Below are 18,913 nucleotides of genomic sequence, written 5' to 3'. Positions count from 1 at the left end.
TCACTGAACCTAAGGAGCTGAGCCTGAACATCAGCCCCACACCCTGAGCCACTAACCCTGGTCAGATAGTTCTGTTCTCCTGCCTGCTGCTAGGACTCGTCCACTGGGTAAGAAGACGGTGAATGCTGATTCCTCCAGAGAGCTCGTGCACTGCTCCTGAGTCCAGAGGTGGTATACTGACTCATGGGATACTGATGTGCACATCACTGCAGCTGATGCTGTGCCTCACACTTGGTGTACTAACACTTGGAGTGCAGCAGTACATGAAGTTTGTCAGTGTGTAGTAACTGATCCTGCAGAAAGCCGTCTGCACACTACACGCCTCAGGTGTGATTCTACTTGGCCTACCTCTCTGATAATAATAGCATTAACAGCTCACTGTGGACTATTTAGTAGTGAGGAAATTTCCCGACTGCAGTTTGCAGCTGTTTGCAGCTGCACAGGTGGTATCCTATCAATATCACCCAGCAGCTAGAGGCTCGACTTCATGCACCTGTGGCCATGAAGTGATTGGGACACCTGGATTTTGACAATATAATATAAACAGATGCATAGCTGTAATCATTCGGGTTAGATAATTATCATTAGTAGACCATATGAATATATCTTCCCATCACATTGGTAGTTCATCCCAGTGTTACCATTGTTGCTTGGTTTTGGCAGTTGAGTCTGGTTTGATGAGGTTCAAACTACCATCCCTGTGACACTCCAACACAACCATCATGTTAGATTCAAGCTTCTTACTGAGCTCTTTGTTTTTATGTCCTGTTCGACGCTCCTGTTGCAGCGGTTTTGTCCGGTGACATTTGCCATGTTTGGGCTTCCACAATAATAAATCTCAAACGCTTCGTATACGTGTTATCTTATTTCAAAGCTCCGTTCTTGGTGCTACGGAGGCATATCCTTTCAGACCAGTGTTGGGGGAATGACTGCTGTCCATTTACACAAACTGGCACGACTTCACACCTCCAACGACCCCAACAATAGAGACACTTTGGACACTCATTCCCCCACCTCTCCCCCCTCCATAGAACCATCACCACCTTCAAACTGTTCACCTGCAACACCCCGCCTCCTCACCCCACACAAAAGAGGATTTCACACCACCTCCTCCGACCACAACTCTTCATATTCATGAAGCAGATGTGAGGAAGCAGTTTAGGAGTCTGAATGCTCGGAAAGCTCCCGGCCCAGACGGCGTGTCTCCTGCCACCCTCAGACACTGTGCAAACGAGCTGGCCCCAGTGTTTTCTGGCATCTTCAACTCCTCACTGCAGGCATGTCATGTGCCTGCCTGCTTCAAGTCCTCTACCATAATCCCTGTCCCCAAGAAACCTAGGATCACTGGACTAAATGACTACAGACCCGTGGCTCTGACATCTGTGGTCATGAAGTCATTTGAGCGCCTAGTTCTCTCCCATCTCAGGACCCTCACGGCCCCCCTCCTGGACCCCCTGCAGTTTGCATACAGAGCCAACAGGTCTGTAGACGACGCCATCAACATGGCCCTACACTTCATCCTGCAGCATCTGGACTCCCCAGGAACCTACGCCAGGATCCTGTTTGTGGACTTCAGCTCTGCCTTCAACACCATCCTTCCAGACCATCTCCGAGGCAAGCTTTCCCAGATGAATGTGCCTGATCCCATCTGCCGGTGGATCACTGACTTCCTGACGGACAGGAAGCAGCATGTGAGGCTGGGAAAGAATGTCTCGGACTCCCGGACCATCAGCACCGGCTCCCCTCAGGGCTGTGTTCTTTCTCCTCTGCTCTTCTCCCTGTACACCAACTGCTGCACCTCCACCCACCAGTCTGTCAAGCTAATCAAGTTTGCAGATGACACCACCGTTATTGGGCTCATCTCGGACGGGGATGAGTCTGCCTACAGGAGGGAGGTTGAACGTCTGGTGACCTGGTGCAGCCACAACAACCTGGTGCTGAATGCCCAGAAGACAGTGGAGATTATTGTGGACTTCAGGAAGCACACAGCCCCACTCCCCCCCATCATCCTGACTGACACCCCCATCACCTCTGTGGACTCATTCCGCTTCCTGGGTACCACCATCACCCAGGACCTGAAGTGGGAGCCCACCATCACCTCCGTCATCAAGAAAGCCCAGCAGAGGATGTACTTCCTGAGGCAGCTGAAGAAATTCAACCTGCCAACACGGACGATGATGCAGTTCTACACTGCAATCATCGAGTCCATCCTCACCTCCTCCATCACCGTGTGGTACGCTGGAGCCACTATCAGGGACAAACAGAGACTGCAGCGTGTTGTGCGCTCTGCTGAGAAGGTGATTGGCTGCAGACTCCCATCTCTGCAGGACCTGTACACCTCCAGGACACTGCGGCGTGCAGCTCGGATCTCAGCTGACCCTTCTCACCCTGGACACAGTCTGTTTGACCTGCTCCCCTCAGGCAGGAGGCTCCGGTCCATTCGCACCAGAACCTCTCGCCATAAGAACAGTTTCTTCCCCTCTGCTGTTGGACACATGAACAATAACCACATGACTGTCCCCGCCACTAACACATGACCCTACGCTGTGTCACTGCATCATTTCATGTTTGGCACTGATCACCACCTGCACTCATGTATATATCTTTCTACGTAGCACTCATAAGTCTTATTCTCATGTATATATCTCATGTATATCTCATGCACATATCTTTCTTTCTACATAGCACTTTAATTCTTATTGTTTGCACTGAAGCACCGCAGCAATTTCTTAATGTTGTAAACCTCAACATCTGGCAATAAACCCCCATTCTGATTCTGATTCTGACTAGTTCATGCTTCACAACCGCACACAGGTGTGTGATCACTTACCTCTACGGTCATGGGGATGTTCTGCTTGCGGACATTGTGGTTATGCTGGTCAGTGTTCAACATGATGACAGCGTAGGCCAGGGCGAAGCCAGCATCGTTGCTCATGAAAGGAAAGCCGTTGACTTTCTAAAAACACAGAGCATGGACCAGATATCACACAACAAACAGAGGCTGCTGTGCCTCTATGGCACACTACAACTACTCCCCGTGTTCTGACCTCCAGATTCACCTCTCAGCTGATACCACACTGACCCCACACAGTGGAAAACCCATTTACAGTGTCACTGCCTAGAATGAATCATCTTCTCTTTCAAAGCCTACTCCTGTGTGCGGCTGGCCTAAAAAAAAAAAAAGGGACATTACTAGGAATAGTTTCCAGGTCACATGGCTCCTCCTGCTATTTTGAGGCGTCAAATGTTTCCCCTGTGGAGTTTGTCCTTTGGCTGTCACACTCTATATGTGACTCTGTCTTGACACTTATGTCATCCCACTGCTATAATCTAAACAATCTGCAGGGTTGACCACAATACTGAGGGCCGCCTCTTACAAGTGGAGTTACCTTGTGATGAACACGCTTGGTTGTGACCAGACTGAAACATGTGAATGTGACCGAGTTTGTTTCCAGGTATGTTGGAACGAGTAAAAGCATTAAATTATAAATGCACTGCACTATTAGGGTCTATTAGGGGACACTAGATAATTACATAATCCAAGTCTTCCCAGTGGTAACATTATTAGCCAAAGAACAATAGAATAAAAGAGTATATGCACATTATCAGTCTTTTGTTTGATGCCACTGGCGAGCTGTTCGGCTGCATGCCTGCGTTTGCCCTGTGACAGCTGGCACAGGCTCCATAGGCTGCCTCCTCTTTCTGCAGCACCGTGCTGCCACTTAACAGCTCAGTTCTTGGAAGACCATTGTAGGAACTCCCCCATAGCTGCTTTCAGACACATGCACCGTCCTTCCAGTGACTGAAGCACACTGTTCAGGCAAGCTGTGATGGACACATCAAACTACACAGCATCCATCTGTCCATTTTCTGCCACTTATAGTGGGTCAGATATCAGGCGGAGCAGCCTAAGCAGAGACATCCTGAGGCAAGATGAGCCCAAAACACTCAAACTGGGGGCATCCCAGTCAGATGAGTGACTCTACACTGGAGCTTTCAGAACAACCAAGGGAGAGCCGAGACATGACAGAGGAGGATGATAAGGCTTTCCACCGTAACAGTGTCGTGTCCACATCACTGCAGACACGGCGTCAACCTCTGATCAACAATCTGTCACTGTTCCATTTCACTTGTCCTAACTGACTGCAACTACCTGCAGTATCAGGCCAAGACAACCACATCAGCTGTGAACAGCAGAGATGTGATACTAAGGCCAGAGCCCCTCCACGACTTGGCTGTGCCGAGAGATCGTATCCATCAATGCTCTGAACAGAACCGATGACAAAGAGCAGCACAGGCCAACTTTCACCAGGAGCAACGACTCCAATGGTAATGCACACCAGCTCTTAGGGAGTGCCTGCAGCAAAGGGCCAGTCATACCAGAGACACTGTCCCAGTCTTCCATGCAAAACTAAGACAGCCCTACAAGATCCAGAGAACCTCAGGGCGAACCCCGTCCACCCAGGGGTGAGGTCCAGCGGACCACCCAGGCGACATGACGTCTCCAGCCTCATTGTTAAAGCTTTTTTATTTGTGGGACCTGAAGTGGTGCATCGGTGCAAACAACGCTCAGTACCTGCTTCCCTGACCTGGAGGAAAGCAACCCCCTCGTCCACTGGGAAAAGTCCCAGTATACAGACGCCAAACTGGGGGAAACCAGTATACCAGGCTCTGTATCCTAGGCTCAGGCTCCTTCTCCACACAAGCGCTGACCTTCAGATCACCACCCAATCCACAAACCCCAGGACCCCTATTGGCCCTAAAGTGAGAGGTTGATAGGAATCTAAACCTCAGTGGGATCATCACATTATTACTGTTGTGCCTGATCCTGCTACAGCAGTCAGCTGATGCTCATTCTCAGGTCTGTTTCATCTCTGATCACACTCTTATTATGACCTTTGCAGGTGTCCAGACTTCTTTTAGCTTTAGTATTCAAACTAAGAGTGAAATGACTTCATCTCTGACTCAAGCGCAGCCTAGACCACGTGTGGCCCGATATCCTGCTGTGTCCTGCAGTAATGATGAATTGTAGGACGTGTCCCTTACATGCCAGTTGTCTGTGAACGTTTCCAGGAGTCTCTGAATGACAGGAGCCTCTCCAGGTAATCTGAAGGCCTCCAGGTAGAGCCGCAGGGCCTCGTCAATACGAAGCCCCTGGAAGGTAAATGTGCTGGAAAAGAAACCAGTCAGATTATTGTTTGCTCACACGGTGCATTACTGGTTATTGTTCCTGAACACACACGGCTCCGCCTGTGAAGAGCACACGTTGAAATGAAAGGATGCCAAGCCTACTTCACAAAGCTGTCCAGGAGTTCCGGGTTCTTCCGATCGCTGACGTACTCGCCAATCATTTTCTTGTCCAGTCGGGGGTTTTCTCTCAGCCACTGGGCCACCTGGTTGTTGTCTATGGGGCTGCTGAGGAGGCCTTTCTCCTGGAGGAACTGGATGCCTTTCTTGGGCTTCTGGTTAAACTGCTCCGTGCCTGTGATCAGCAGCTTGACACACAGCAAGAAACGCTGCAGATGTTATTCTTTACGTTACTCTCATTAAATGAATTCCACATACCTTTTTCTTTGTTCTAATTTCCATTAGCTCGTGTGAATCAGGTAAACAGGACAAGAAACGCTGAGGCTTTTTCAGACTTCTCTTCTCAGCTGGAGAAAAGAATTTCTGTTAGTCTCAGCTGAGCAGTTTCCACGCAGCGCTTAGACAAACTTTAAAGAAGACGGAGGCCTCACAAAGGTCGCCGTCTCCCTGATCCTGTCTGCCCAGCCTCATCTTCTCGGCCATTAGATGTCCACTGGTTGGAGGATACACTGGTGCTTTTTCAGGCTGCGAGGGACTCAAACCATTGGTACTGCCAAGTCTACTAACATCTGTAAACAGAAGGGAAATGTTTTTACTGAAGCTGTCCATGTCCAACGTGTGTGTTATTCAATCACATGACAAAGGTGAAAAAGACAGTAAAATGACACCCAAGCTGCATCTATGAGGTGTGAAGTTATCTGTGCTTATACCAGCTGCAGAGTCTGTTTCAGCTTTGGCTGCACCCTCTCCGTCTGCCAGCGCAGTCTCTGCTTGGTCTTGCTGAGCTATGCTGCTTAGCACCCTGGCCTGGCAGTGAGCTTCGATGCTGTCGATCACTGTGAGCAGCGCCTCCAGTGACAGGAGGTGGGTGGTGTACAGCTGCCCCGACACGGGAAACGCGTTCTATCGCCACAGAAGAAAAAACACTTTCACATAATACTCACATCATAATCTACAGAAACGGTCTATTGTCCAGGTACATAATACTACCTGTGAATACAGTGTTATAATTATCGTTCCTACAACTGAACATGTTTGGCTCTGTTCTGACTGATCTTTTGTTTCTGTCTGCTTCGCTTGGATCAGCTCCGTCTGAGGTCATTTTGAAGTTGATGGACTATTTGACCACATGTGTACCACTGTGCAGCATCCTCTCTTCTTTTAAATGCCTGCAAGCTGAGGAGCCTGGCCGGAGGACTCCTCCTCCTGTTGGGAGACAGCTCTCTGCAGTCCTGACTCACACAAAACATGGTTCTCATGTGAATAACATGAGTTTATGTGATTAGTGCATGTTGTTTTTATTTACATTTTACACAGCCCAAGTTTATACATTGATTCAACATCACTGTTGCACAGCAACCAAAACAGCTGACATGTGCAGTGGACGATGGGGAACAGGACGGTGGTGCAGTGAAACGGCTGGTTTGGAGATCAATGCAAATCTGCTTTCTGTTATCACCTGTATGTTGTTCCTATGACCTAAAACACTAATATTTTACAAGTGGTGCCCAGTGTGTCAGAGCCAAACACTCAGGAGTAGAAGAAATGAGGACGCTCTAAACCTCTTCTAACAGAAAACTGGTTTCTATTATTTTGCCATTGAAATACATGGAAACAGAACAACTGCAGCAGTCTGCTCTCAGTACAAAAAGGTAACCAGGGCCTGTTCATCACTAGCAAGCCTTTCAGGGCGGGTTACCTTAGACAGCAGCTTGGTGAGGTCTTCAAAGAGGTTGGAGCAGTAAAAGTCACAGTCATAGTTAATGTAGAGCTCAGTGACAAAACTGGGGATCCTCCATAACTGGACCAGTGCCTCCAGAGCCACCTCCTTCATCTCGTAGGGCATCTTAATGTTCTCTGAAGTGATGATGTCTATGAGCTTCTTCAGGTACATCTGAGCAAACAGAGACATGGCCATCAGGTCCTCAGGGACTAACACTATGAAAGCTGAATGACAGGAATGTGGATCAATGAGAACAGCTACCTCCAGCTGAAACTTCAGGTGCACTCTCATGCTTTCAAAGAGCAAGAAGCAAACCCGTATGGATGAAGCATACAGGTTCATACGGTCCACACTCAGCAGCTGGAACACAGATGAGGTACTTCATCAGCAAGGCCTCATAACTACACCAGCGTACTGCCCTGCAGAGGACTCGGGCCTCGACAAAGAGAACCAATCAGTCCATCTGAGGTCAGATAACTCAGTCGAGAATGTTAAGAGTAGATCTCTGGGTTTATAACCTAAAAACACTCCGGTCATGTCTGTCATTAGCAGTGAAACACAAATATATGGTGCACACCTTTAGCCGTCTCAGTAAGGAACCTGGACCAGATGCTTTAGTTCAATAAAAAGCCAATAATTGCTAAAAAGACTCCGATCAGCACAGAGTTACCAAAATAAGACCGCGGGTTTGACGAGGACTGCTCCTCACTGTGAGCAATGACATCATCTACATTTAATTTACCTGGAACAGGTGTCGACAGAGCTCGTCTTTGACCAGCACTAACAAGGACTGGTAGTTAGGGATGTGTGCTGATTCCAGGGCTACAGTCAGCAGCTGCAGGCCCATGTGCATCATGGCATCAGTGTTGTGGCGGTCATGAGGGTTGGTCAGTGAAATCAGGAAACGAAACAGCTCTCTGAGACACGGCAGGCCATACGGGATGAGGGATGCTCCTACAGACAAGAGGCAAAAGGACAAGAGGTTAGAGAGAGAACCACTCTACAGCTGTCTTTATGCGTCACAGAAACGTGGAACTCTCAGATCATCTTCTGCCCTTCTTGCTAAATTCAGCTGGATCCTACCATCTCTTTGCGTGGACTGTGTGAAGCGGACGCCTCTGGGGTTGACGTAATCCATATCATGGACAGAGGCACTGTCTGACTGCTCTGTAATGGAGTCTTTGTCCTCCAGAACCTCAGGGATGGACTCCACTGAGGCTGACGGGGCTGGTTCAGCCTGCTGGCCCTCAAACTAGACAGAAAGAGGCGCAGCACAAGAGATTAGAGAAGGACAGGGAGAAGCGAGGAAATACAATGTCTCTCACACAGCCGAAAATGTAAACAGGAGCCATTAGAAACATGTTCACCTGTGCATCTGCAGAGCTAGACTCAGTCCCTGTGAGTGCAATGGCTGCACCAGCGGTTGATGCAGAGCTGCACTGATCCAGGTCAGAAAGGTCTTCCCTGGAAGTAGTTTTTGAGCAGGTGTCCAGGCCGCTGTCAGTGGCTGTTGGGCTGCAGATAGATGAGGCAGAGCTGTCTGAGACGGGAAGGCTGGGATTGGACAAGCCCTCCTCCATGAACGGGACACCACCTGAAAACACAGGATCCAGTCATACAGCGCTCCACCAAAGACCTGAAAACCAAGCTCTGCTTACAGACGGCCGTGAGTCCATTATTGCAGCAGCGCGTCCTACCCGAGAGGTTGTTGTTGAGCGTGCTGGGCTGGCTTGGTTCCATCTGACCGGAGGAACTACGGACCATGTGCCGAGGCGGCCGCGGAGAACGTTTCTGTTTCTTCCATTTAGATGACTCGCTCATGCCACCGGCACGCATCTTCAGCTGGAGGAAACACAGTGGTTCAGTGAGTCAGCTGGTCCATCATCACTGAGCAATGACAATGTTTCACTTCTCTTTATATCCAGATCATTTACACACTCGTAATACACAAGAGGCACCGGGACTCGTGTGGCATGTCTTCAGCCGGCGCTGTGTACCTGGAGTGGAGTGCTTTGAAACCAGATTTATATATGCTTGTATATATGCTCGTTATTGTATTAGTGACTCTTTATTACATGGCGTGCTGCGGGGAGAAGGTCATTCTAACGTCTCAGGTTTATCTGAGCACTTGACGACGTCTCGTTGGTAAACTGTCTCCATACTCTCGCACGTTACTCTCTCTTAGCTAGTGCAAATTTGTTGTGTTGGCGTGTACTTGCCACATAGTTTGCACAGCACGGTTTTCTGCTGTTTTCATGCTACAGTTTAGAAACGAGCTCCTTGACTTGTCTGGCTGATTCTCCTGTGGCGCACTATTACAAACCATCATCTAAAGCAATGAAAAATGATTGCACTGAACAGAATATGAAACGATCCCTGTATGCAGATCGCATAGCCCTGCCCCACTATGAGAAAGAGTCAAAAAAGAACAGGAAGAGACTTCTGCTGGAAGAATATTCCCTAAAGTTTTCATCCTCTAACTATTTATTTATTTATTTATTTAACACTTGGGATAGTTGGAAGTCTGTTTTAAATAAAGAAAAACACACATACAAAAAAAAAAAAAGCTATCTGCTAACAGCTGGGACACATATTGGCAAATGAAATCCAACAGCTGTGTAGCCCAAATGAATTCAATCATTTAAAGTGTGATAATCCAGATGTGAGTATTACACAGTCATAGACTGCTATGTGTCACACAATGACCAGCAGGATCTGCAGGCCTGCTTCCTGTTTGTGTCATGTCATGCCTCCATCTTGCCAAGGTCACAGGTAAAGGAAAAGAGGTTAAGGTAGCGAGGGTAAGTCAAAGGTTATTGGGAGAGAATCTATATACTGCCCTAGCCTACATACTGAGAGTAATCTTCCTTACCTGCACACGTTTGTTTTTCCACAAGATATTGTAAGCCTCAGAAGAGAAGGGGAGCAGGCAAGGCCCGTGATTAGTGATGGATAACATTATCAGCAGATAAGTGGGACCGACACATAACACAACTGAGCATACACATCTATGCACGATGGGAGGAGTGCAAACAGTGCTCCGGATCAGAGTGCACAGTCACTGTAGGCTGTAACCAAGAGCAGCCAGCACAGATGTGTCAGTGGACAGGCAGACCATGCAAGAAGCAACAAGCGCCAAAACTCTGGGAACACCCCAATCTGCATCGAATACACATATGTGACGTGACACGTAACCAGCAGCTCAAAGGACAAACAAGGGTCATTGTTGTGTTGTGGTGTACAGTGCTGTACCAGTCAGTGCTTCAGAGGCAGGGACATCCACAGAAAGTCCAGACTGAACCACAACAGGCTTTCATAGAGGTGAGCACAGCTGACTGGATGAAGCCGTTTACTTTAACCTGCATCTGACTTGTGTTTGCAGGGATTGAATTTACCTGTAAGCTCAAAGCGTCTTCATATTTAGTCATGTGATAGATCTTCTAATTACACTAAATATGTAAAAGATTTACACATTTAAAGCTGTAAAGTGATTTTGCCCATAAAGCCGGTGCAATGTAAGAATGAGCTTCAGATAAAAACTGCTATTAGAAGCTGCAGGAGCAGTCAGCAGCAGGCGAACAGAGCACCACAGTCACGGCTTGAACACCTCTCAGGGGCTCAAGGAGAAAACTCACCTAATTATTTTTGCATATACAGTACAAAGGACTCACAAATGTCATCTCTAACAGTGCAATAAAAGAGCAGCATCTGATAGATAAAGCCAGAGTGTAGCTAGTTCTACTGTTAACTCTTCTTGTTATCACTTAGTGCAACTACAACATGTAATTGCAGTCTACACCACAGCACCACTGTGCTGCTCACTGGTGGATACTGCAGAAATGTTGAGATGCTGATGTTTGATTCAACTACATCCTTAAAACCACAGATGTTTAACACTCATGCGCTCATGCACTCTCACCAAGAAGCCATGCTAACCCTGCCAGTTAAGCATCCTGTCTAGCCCACTCTGACTTGTGTTTCTATGCTGCTCTGCACAAATAACATCCTCAGTGTCCAGTATGACAGGTAGGGTCTGTGGGAAGGAGAACAGGGACACATCCAAGTACAGGAAACTTGAAAAGAAAACTAATAGTTACAAATAATAAAGTGGATCCAAGCACAGGGGGAGGACACAGACTCAGACGGAAGATTAACAAAGAATAAGAGAAAGCACGATGACAGCAAGCAGCACACATTCATAATCTCAGCCATGTTACCTTCTTCATGTTAGCACCAACATAACTCTTGGCCTCCTCTTTGAACTGGGGGAGTCTGTAAAGAGACATGAACATGTTACAACATCCCATCTACAGTCTAGGACATAAATCACCAACCTCACCCATGCTGTGCATCTTAGATGATGTAAGTGAATTAGAAATGGAAGCAAACACACCAACAGTCAAAAGACTGGACACACATTCTCATTTAATGGGTTTTCTTTATTTTCATGACAATTTCTATTGTAATCTACGGAGCTCATCTAATCCAGGTTTAAGGTCCCGTCCCAGACGCCTTGATGTCCACTCACGTCTTGGTCATTTGATATCGATAAATCACGTGATAGGGTGGGGCTACGTCTCCCAATGGGTTCATCCAAAACCTTGGCTGATACTGACCCACACCTGTTTTCACACCTTGGCTCATGCGATTGGGCAGATGATCAATGGCTCTCTTAAAGAACAGCTTCAATCTCTCCACCAGTTCCTCTTAGAACTGAAGAAGCTTCTCAGATGAAACCTCGTCAAGAAACTCAAAGAAGTCCAGTCACTGTTCCTCCCAAGCTCTTTCGATTATCATGACCTGGCTGATCGAGGACCTACACAGACATGATAGCCTGAGCTCTGACTACCTTCCCTCTTTGTTATCATCCAATTACACGTCTCCAGTCCAAATGCCACTCCAGTATCTTTGCTGTTTCACTGAGAGGGTTCAGGCTTGCACAGGACAGACGCATCGCACGCTTGATAGCGTTGTGTGCTTGAAGTAGGCCTCTAGTGTTGCTCGCCATCAGGGTCCTGTTGATCTTGTGGTGTTCTAGGAATTCCAGGATCTACGAGGCATTTGTAGACTTTCTTGTACTGACGTATTCATGTACTGAGCCATGTGCCTGTACATTATGTACTCTGCCACTGAGAGCACACCTTGGATGGCTGAGTGGAGAACAGCTGGTTTATTCTCATGACTTCCTTCTCTGGTATACCTGTTCAGGCAGTAAGCCGAGGCCATGCTTTGCTTGGCAGTTTCTAAGGCCTAAGGCATGCAAGGTAAGGTATTCTTCATCACACCTTTCTCCAGCTCTAACAGTTCCCCAGCTTCCCTCCACACCGCCTTGATCTTGGACCAATCTTGGAGGGTGAGGATGATGACATCTCCCCCCTGATGTCCTGGCTCATTGTTAATCTCTAGTTGTGTTAGCAGTTGCTTCTTCCGAATGTTGGAATGCTGACCTACTGGTTGTTTCGCCGTCGGTCTGGATGTTGGCTGTCGAATAGGGCTGCCACGATTAGTCGACTAGTCACGATTATGTCGACTATCAAAATCATCGATGACTAATTAACAGCTCATTACAGCAAATGTAATGTGTCTGCATGACAGAGCCAAAGAAAAACAAATTAAAGTTGTTTTTAAATCAAATTTGACTGGTAGTCTTTGAAAAGTGTCCAGTGACTGATTTGTTGAAGTCACAGCAGTAATTCTGTGCCATTCCTTTATTAGCGTGTAAACCAAAAGTTCACGCCTCCCTGTTTATTTAGGCAGAGGCTTTAAATAACTGCTGTATACTGGCCCAGAGGTGGTAACTGGCTCCCGCACGGACACTGCTTTAAAGTTATTTAGTGCATCCTTTAGCCCTGAACCAAAAGCCAAAACACTAACAACGACTTTTTGATTAAAACTCTACAAAAGTACAATAATAAATAAAAAACCCCAAAAGAAAAAACATATAGCACTAAACACAGAGCCTGTCATAAGCTGCTTAAGAGGAAATATTACTTTAAGAGTGTCAGCACATTCAGTGAAGCCACAAACGTAAGGCATCACATAGAGTATGTTAGTGTGTGTCACCAGGTTTCTGTGAAGCTAAAGCTTCGCTAGAAAATGATGAGATTAGAGCTCATCAACATCCAAGCACACACACACACACGCACACACAGTGTGTGTGAGCCAGCAGCCTTCTCCTGACATTAGCTCAGCGTTAATAGAGTGTTGTTCTGTAAGCACGATTATTGGATGATCTGTGGGTCCAACAGATTAACATGCTTAATACGTTCAGCAGCCAATCTAAGACTGAGCTGCTGCTCATTACTCTCTGATGGAGGTGGGTGAGGGTGGAGGGCATCCCAGACTCACATCTCTATTATCTGGGGTCTGTGGACAAGCGGGGGGCTGGGGCGAACACGAAGGAAATGAGCTGCGAGTCGTATGTGTGTCTGTGTGTGCGAGAGTGCAGGATGAGAACAATAGAGTAAAAGTCCAGACTCATTCATTGCACCTGCTCGTGTGCTGAAATGTCTGTTAGTGAGATTTATGCTAACACAGTCAAGTCTTGTAAGAGGACTTGATAACAAGAATCCAGGCAGCAAATAACAACTGGACTGCTCGGAGGAACTGGCAGCAAACGGCAACAACCTCGGCAAAAACTAATTCTGGACTTCACTGAAAGGACGATAAGCTAGTGCTTTGTGACAAACCCCATGTCAAATAGTCTTAGTTAAGAACGCACAACATCAGGGAGGAGGTGAAACAAATCACACCTTTAATTTAAGCTCCGTTTGTTATCCAGCTGCAGTCGGTTTCACTCACATCAGCAGACATGCTTTTGCTGATTGCTTCTATGTGGCGTGGCTGGCAATGCTAACTCTCAGTGCGTGATGTGTGTGTGCTTAATATTTATGGGGGCTGGAACATTGCTGCTGAATCAGAGAGCAGCTTTATCTATATGCAGATCATACAGCATGTAGCTCAAGTGGCTCATCCCTTTGTCTGTGACCACATGTGCCTGGCACTCCTGAACACATGGTGTGGACGATGGTGCTGTGAGTGAGTGAGAGGGCGGTTTGATTAGACCAGACCTTCCCAAAGTGGGGGGGGCGCAGAGCCATTGCAGGGGGGGAGCGGAATGAAAAGGGGGGGGAAAAAAACAAAACGCTTGGACGCTGCTAGCATGGGCGCCCACAGAAACACAAAGCAGGAGATGAAGCATCGCTGAATATGTTTCCAAACCAACGTCATTCTAAGCCAAAGACTAGAAAATATGGTGAAGCAAATCTGCCCTTTGGCTTCACAAGTGCCGAGGTAGGTCTCCCTGCAGGACTGGTTTTCCCTTTGTCGGGAGCAGCGCTGTTCAAATATCAGAATAAACTTGGCAAACTTCATATACAGAATCTTACATTGGAAGAAACAGACTGAGGTAACAACAGCTTGTGGTGAGTGTTCTGGTCAAAAGACAAACATTTAAGACACAATAAGCATTTCTCTCACAGATCTTACTGAACGTGTGATCATGTATTTAATGTGGATACAAAGCCTGTCAGTGAGCCCACAGCTCACAAAGCTCTGCCTCCACTTTCCAGGCTCTTCTGAATATCCTGCCATGAGGTGCTAAGCTGTATCTCTGGCAAACTTACTATGGACATTTATTTTAAGTTCCAAAACGAGAGTGTTTGTCTTACAACCTTCCTCATTTATATTAAAGACTGTCAGCTTGCCATCTGCAACAAGCCACCAACACAACCACCCCGTCATTTATTTACCTGGAGAATAACAGCTGCACCATGTCGACCAGTGTATGTTCAGCCGTCTTCCTGAGGAGCTCTGCACACACAGACATTAGAGACATGAGAACCAAAAACTGTGAGAGAGGAGACGCCTCTGGGTGGAGACAGTTTAAGACATAATTTGATGTTTTTATGTAAATAACAGGACTGGACTAGAACCTCACAGAAGACGGCGGTACAGCCGAAGAACAGGTCGTCCAATAAGATGAATAAGATGTGAAAATGTCTTCTGTTATCAGTGTGAGGCTAATCTCACACAAACACTGTACCTAATGTCGAGTCATTGAATTAGCTTCAAATAAACTTACCACTCAGACGCATCTCAAAGCAGATCCTGAAGCAGGACTGCATGATCTCACAAACAGACTCGTTGGTCAGGTGGGCTCCCACTGGTGTCAGCAACAAAGTCCTCAGGACCTGAAGCAGCAGGTACAACTGTACTAACATGCATACTGTGGTTGGCAGTGACAGCGCTGACCAAACAAACGGGGCATACCTGTAGAATTTTCATAAGGACAACTTCATCACTGGCCGGGTCTGTTCCTACAAATCTAGCGTGCGTGACGGCGTCCGCCATGTTCTCAATGGCCTCCGCTGCTGCCTCGTGGCTAGCATCTGCCAACAGACAACAAACAGAAGGTTCTCAAAGAGTCAGACTGTCGTCACTGAAGGGGCGCCGAAGAGAGACTGACTCTCAGACGCGTGTTCATCGACGAGGTCCAGCTCGACTGGACTTATGCTACATCGTCTTCATCTTGAGCTTTCGCACAGCTGGCTGAATAAAGGAAGACTTGATTCAGTCATCTCAAAACGTATGATGGCCAGTTTTGATATTTCCTTCATTAATAATCAACTATTATTTTTGCTGCTGCAGAACATGTGGCATACACCACAAGCATATAAAATGATGTAGCACAGAGCACCGTAAAGTGTCGCATATATGTTTGAAAATGCTTTAAAATAATGCAGTGACTCCATGGCACACGTGTACGCTGCACCGAAGGCTCAAGAAGCTTGTATGTGGTGACAGGACAGGAATAATGCTGCTTCTGTAGAGCGCTGTCCACCATCACATCCATGTGTTTGCAGTGAGGTCAGTGACTGCTGCCTTTGGCATGTAGGTACTGCATTCACCACATTTTCTTTCCTACTTAAAAACAATGTTTAAATCTGAAACATCATTTTAAAAGCTTTTAGATTTTTATAGGACTCGACCAAGCAGGTGGTTGAACTGATGTGGCCTCCCGTCTCAACTCTGAGGCTTCCAATACCTAAGACTCAAAAAGGACATTACATTAGGAACCCTACACATATGTATAAATATCCTAAACTGTGACATGAAGTAAGTGCAGAGTTTCTGCTTGCATGAACCATTTAGCATTTAACTTTACACAGTCTCAAAGGCAACTGGACAAACTAACGTAGTTCTACAGTTAGAGCATTTTTCCTCCAATCAGTGACTGCCAGATGTTCAGGGCTGACATAAATACAGTGTGAGCCATGATATCCAACACGTGGTGGCAATGAGCAACTATGAAGACATGTCCAACAGCATCCATCGACAACGTGCTTCAAACCGTGGATCTAGAGACCAGATGTGGCCCTTTATTGAACGTAAGCTTGGACAAACAGCTTACGTCCACCGACTCCTGTCAGAGCAACAGCCCCAGTGTTTTTGAAACCAGAGTGGCTGAGCCATCTTGTTTTTCTTTCCCACCATCCTCACGAGCAGCAATTCATTAACTAATAAGCAGGGGGGGGGATTAGGACTATCCCAGCGAGGCAACAATGCAGCCTGTCAACATTAACACTCTGACACAACCTTTCCCTCTGAACATGTGTTTACTACATGATATGTAATTAAAGTTAAAGACACTTCTTGGGAATTTGCTCTTTGACAGATGGTGTGGAGAACAAGAGTCAGTGGTTTGTTTAAGGCTGAGAACTGGTTTCAGAAAAGTCCAGGGAGATGGAGTCATGCTGACATCCCTCCAGAGTCGAGGGCGACAACAACCGTGGAGGTCGTGTTGGAAACATCCAACACCCACACAGAGAAACTGGAGCCACATGGGGATCGAGCAGAGAGACAGAAGTGATAGAAAACACTAATCCTTCCTCTGGCACAGAGCGGAGGCAAGTGGTGTCCAAAGGTGGGCTATGGTGGGGGGGTTTAAAATAACACTGAGGAAAGGAGAGGCTCTGTGTGTGTGTGTGTGTGTGTGTGTGTGTGTGTGTGTGTGTGTGTGTGTGTGTGTGTGTGTGTTTGGGGGTAGCGGGGCTGCAAAGTCAACAGGGGGCTGAAACAGCTGCCACATGAAGTCGAGTCTATCAAACTGTGGTCCAGAAACACACACATTCTGTGGCGTAAGAGTGGGTGCAGAGGCAGGGACGCACAAAAAGAGCTCGAGCTGCACTCTGCATGACAAACCACACACAGGGAACACTTACTTTATTGGATTTATACTCGTTCTGTTCCTGAGCAGTTTGTTCACCTGGTCATCTTCCTAACAGCACACCATGCTGCTCTGCTAACTGCTAACTATGAGCTGTGGTTCACAGAGCGGGGGCTGAACTACAATCAGCTTTTCACACACTGAGCATGCGTCCAAAGAACTAGTTGACTGTATTTACACTCATTTTCTTCAATGCTCTGACTGTGAGATTCAGCAAATGGCCCTGTGTGACACTTTGTTTCATTACAGCAGGCAGTTTATTAAGAACATGAGAGTTTACTCCAGCCTCAGCCCCAGGCAGGCTTCAGCTGTACTCTAAGCTCGTCTCTTCTGGCAGTCCCTGCAGCCTAAGCCTCGGCTGAGCCTCGCTCTGAGCCCTGTGAGGTCCAGTGACCACGCGGCTGCTAGCAGCACAGTGTGAGACTGCTGACTACAGGAGACTCTGAGAAAACAAAGAAGGGGCAGAGGGGGAAAGATGAGCAATAAGATGAGAGCGAATAGACCCCATTTCTGGATGTCTGTCAACAACCAGGCTTAGTTTGCTCTCACTCTGCCAGAAGCCCTCCGACCACAGAGAGGAGCCACTGCTCTCCAAGTAAAATTAAAATGTGTGCGTCTGACAGTCATTTCCACTGAGATGTCTGTAGACTATTCCACTATTAAACTGTATTCCAGTGTAGCCTGACAGTGTGCTGACCTTTTTGTTTCTGTATCATATTTGTGTGACACCCACGCTGTTCTCTCTCTGCACTTTGACAGGCCTGTGTGACTGCAGGCAGCTTTACAGACTCACAGGCAAACGCTCAGTGAGGAAAACTTGCATCCAGAAAACAGAAATCCACCAAAGCCTTACTCTGTGGTGTCTGTGTGGCCAGCAGGGGGCAGTATGTGACTGGAACGGTCATGTTTGAGTCCATTTATCTTCTACCTGCTCAGAAACTTAATGACATGCAGCTTCTAAGTTTCAGGTTTTTCCTTAGCTGGCCTAGATGGGGTGCAGCTCTGCACCGACTGAAGCTGCTCCTCAGTTTTATTCACATCCTTCGCAAGAAATCTTCAATGTAAAGGAACGAGCACCAAGACAGTTTCCCAGCAGCTCTCTAACAGGGTGCCTACAGCTGTTTGACAGCACCGTCACGCTGCCTCAGACCCTGCTGCTCACACCAACACCTGGTGATGCATCGTCATTTCACACTTGGCAGACACTGGGCCACATTTCCCTGATGAGGCCAACGATGGTAGCGACCTTCGGTTCATTCTGCATCAGCTATGAAGAACAGAAACATGTTCCTGGGCCGACTGCGCTCCTGGACTTCACCTGAAGGTGGTTTCCTCTCTTCTCGGTGTCATAAAGAAAGTCACCTCAGCCAGGTGTTCGTATTCCTTCATCTGCTGAACCAAGTCACAGACACAGGCCCCACAGCCACGTTCTGGCCTGGATTTCACCTAGAAAAAAAGAGGCTGCTGGTGCTAGCACACTACAGTCAGCCACTATCCCAACACTGTGTGAGACACATGACAACATCTGACACACAATCTGCAGAATGTAATTCATGGTTTAAATGGCTCTTACACACACACACACGTCTGACCCCCTCGCCCGAGGCTGACCTCATGCTTAACTGTTTTTCTGCTATTTTTTTATTTTTATTATT

At 47.2% G+C, this 18,913-nt stretch overlaps 1 protein-coding gene across 4 annotated transcripts in view; it reads right to left on the bottom strand.

Moving 5' to 3' along the window:
- The window catches only part of gbf1 (golgi brefeldin A resistant guanine nucleotide exchange factor 1), a 92,931-nt gene that overhangs the window by 17,695 nt on the left and 56,323 nt on the right, over positions 1 to 18,913 (bottom strand). For 2 of the 4 annotated variants that reach the window (XM_014330493.2, XM_014330494.2), the window contains exons 5-21: positions 15,302 to 15,420; positions 15,114 to 15,222; positions 14,782 to 14,842; positions 11,248 to 11,302; positions 9,903 to 9,938; positions 8,728 to 8,872; positions 8,398 to 8,624; positions 8,114 to 8,282; positions 7,773 to 7,984; positions 7,292 to 7,390; positions 7,007 to 7,201; positions 6,018 to 6,210; positions 5,739 to 5,876; positions 5,566 to 5,654; positions 5,293 to 5,495; positions 5,047 to 5,170; positions 2,831 to 2,956 (exon numbers count right to left, since the gene is read on the bottom strand). In XM_014330493.2, coding sequence (XP_014185979.1) covers positions 2,831 to 2,956; positions 5,047 to 5,170; positions 5,293 to 5,495; positions 5,566 to 5,654; positions 5,739 to 5,876; positions 6,018 to 6,210; positions 7,007 to 7,201; positions 7,292 to 7,390; positions 7,773 to 7,984; positions 8,114 to 8,282; positions 8,398 to 8,624; positions 8,728 to 8,872; positions 9,903 to 9,938; positions 11,248 to 11,302; positions 14,782 to 14,842; positions 15,114 to 15,222; positions 15,302 to 15,420 — 2,300 coding nt within the window. The remainder of the gene's footprint in view (positions 1 to 2,830; positions 2,957 to 5,046; positions 5,171 to 5,292; positions 5,496 to 5,565; positions 5,655 to 5,738; positions 5,877 to 6,017; positions 6,211 to 7,006; positions 7,202 to 7,291; positions 7,391 to 7,772; positions 7,985 to 8,113; positions 8,283 to 8,397; positions 8,625 to 8,727; positions 8,873 to 9,902; positions 9,939 to 11,247; positions 11,303 to 14,781; positions 14,843 to 15,113; positions 15,223 to 15,301; positions 15,421 to 18,913) is intronic. The other 2 variants (XM_014330495.2, XM_014330496.2) reach the window with 1 other exon arrangement.

The sequence above is a fragment of the Haplochromis burtoni genome, unplaced genomic scaffold (assembly GCF_018398535.1).
Source record: "Haplochromis burtoni strain Fernald_Lab_line unplaced genomic scaffold, NCSU_Asbu1 Contig_836, whole genome shotgun sequence".
Taxonomy (NCBI): domain Eukaryota; kingdom Metazoa; phylum Chordata; class Actinopteri; order Cichliformes; family Cichlidae; genus Haplochromis; species Haplochromis burtoni.
Note: the sequence above shows the minus strand (reverse complement) of the source record. Positions and strands in the feature narration are given on the sequence as shown.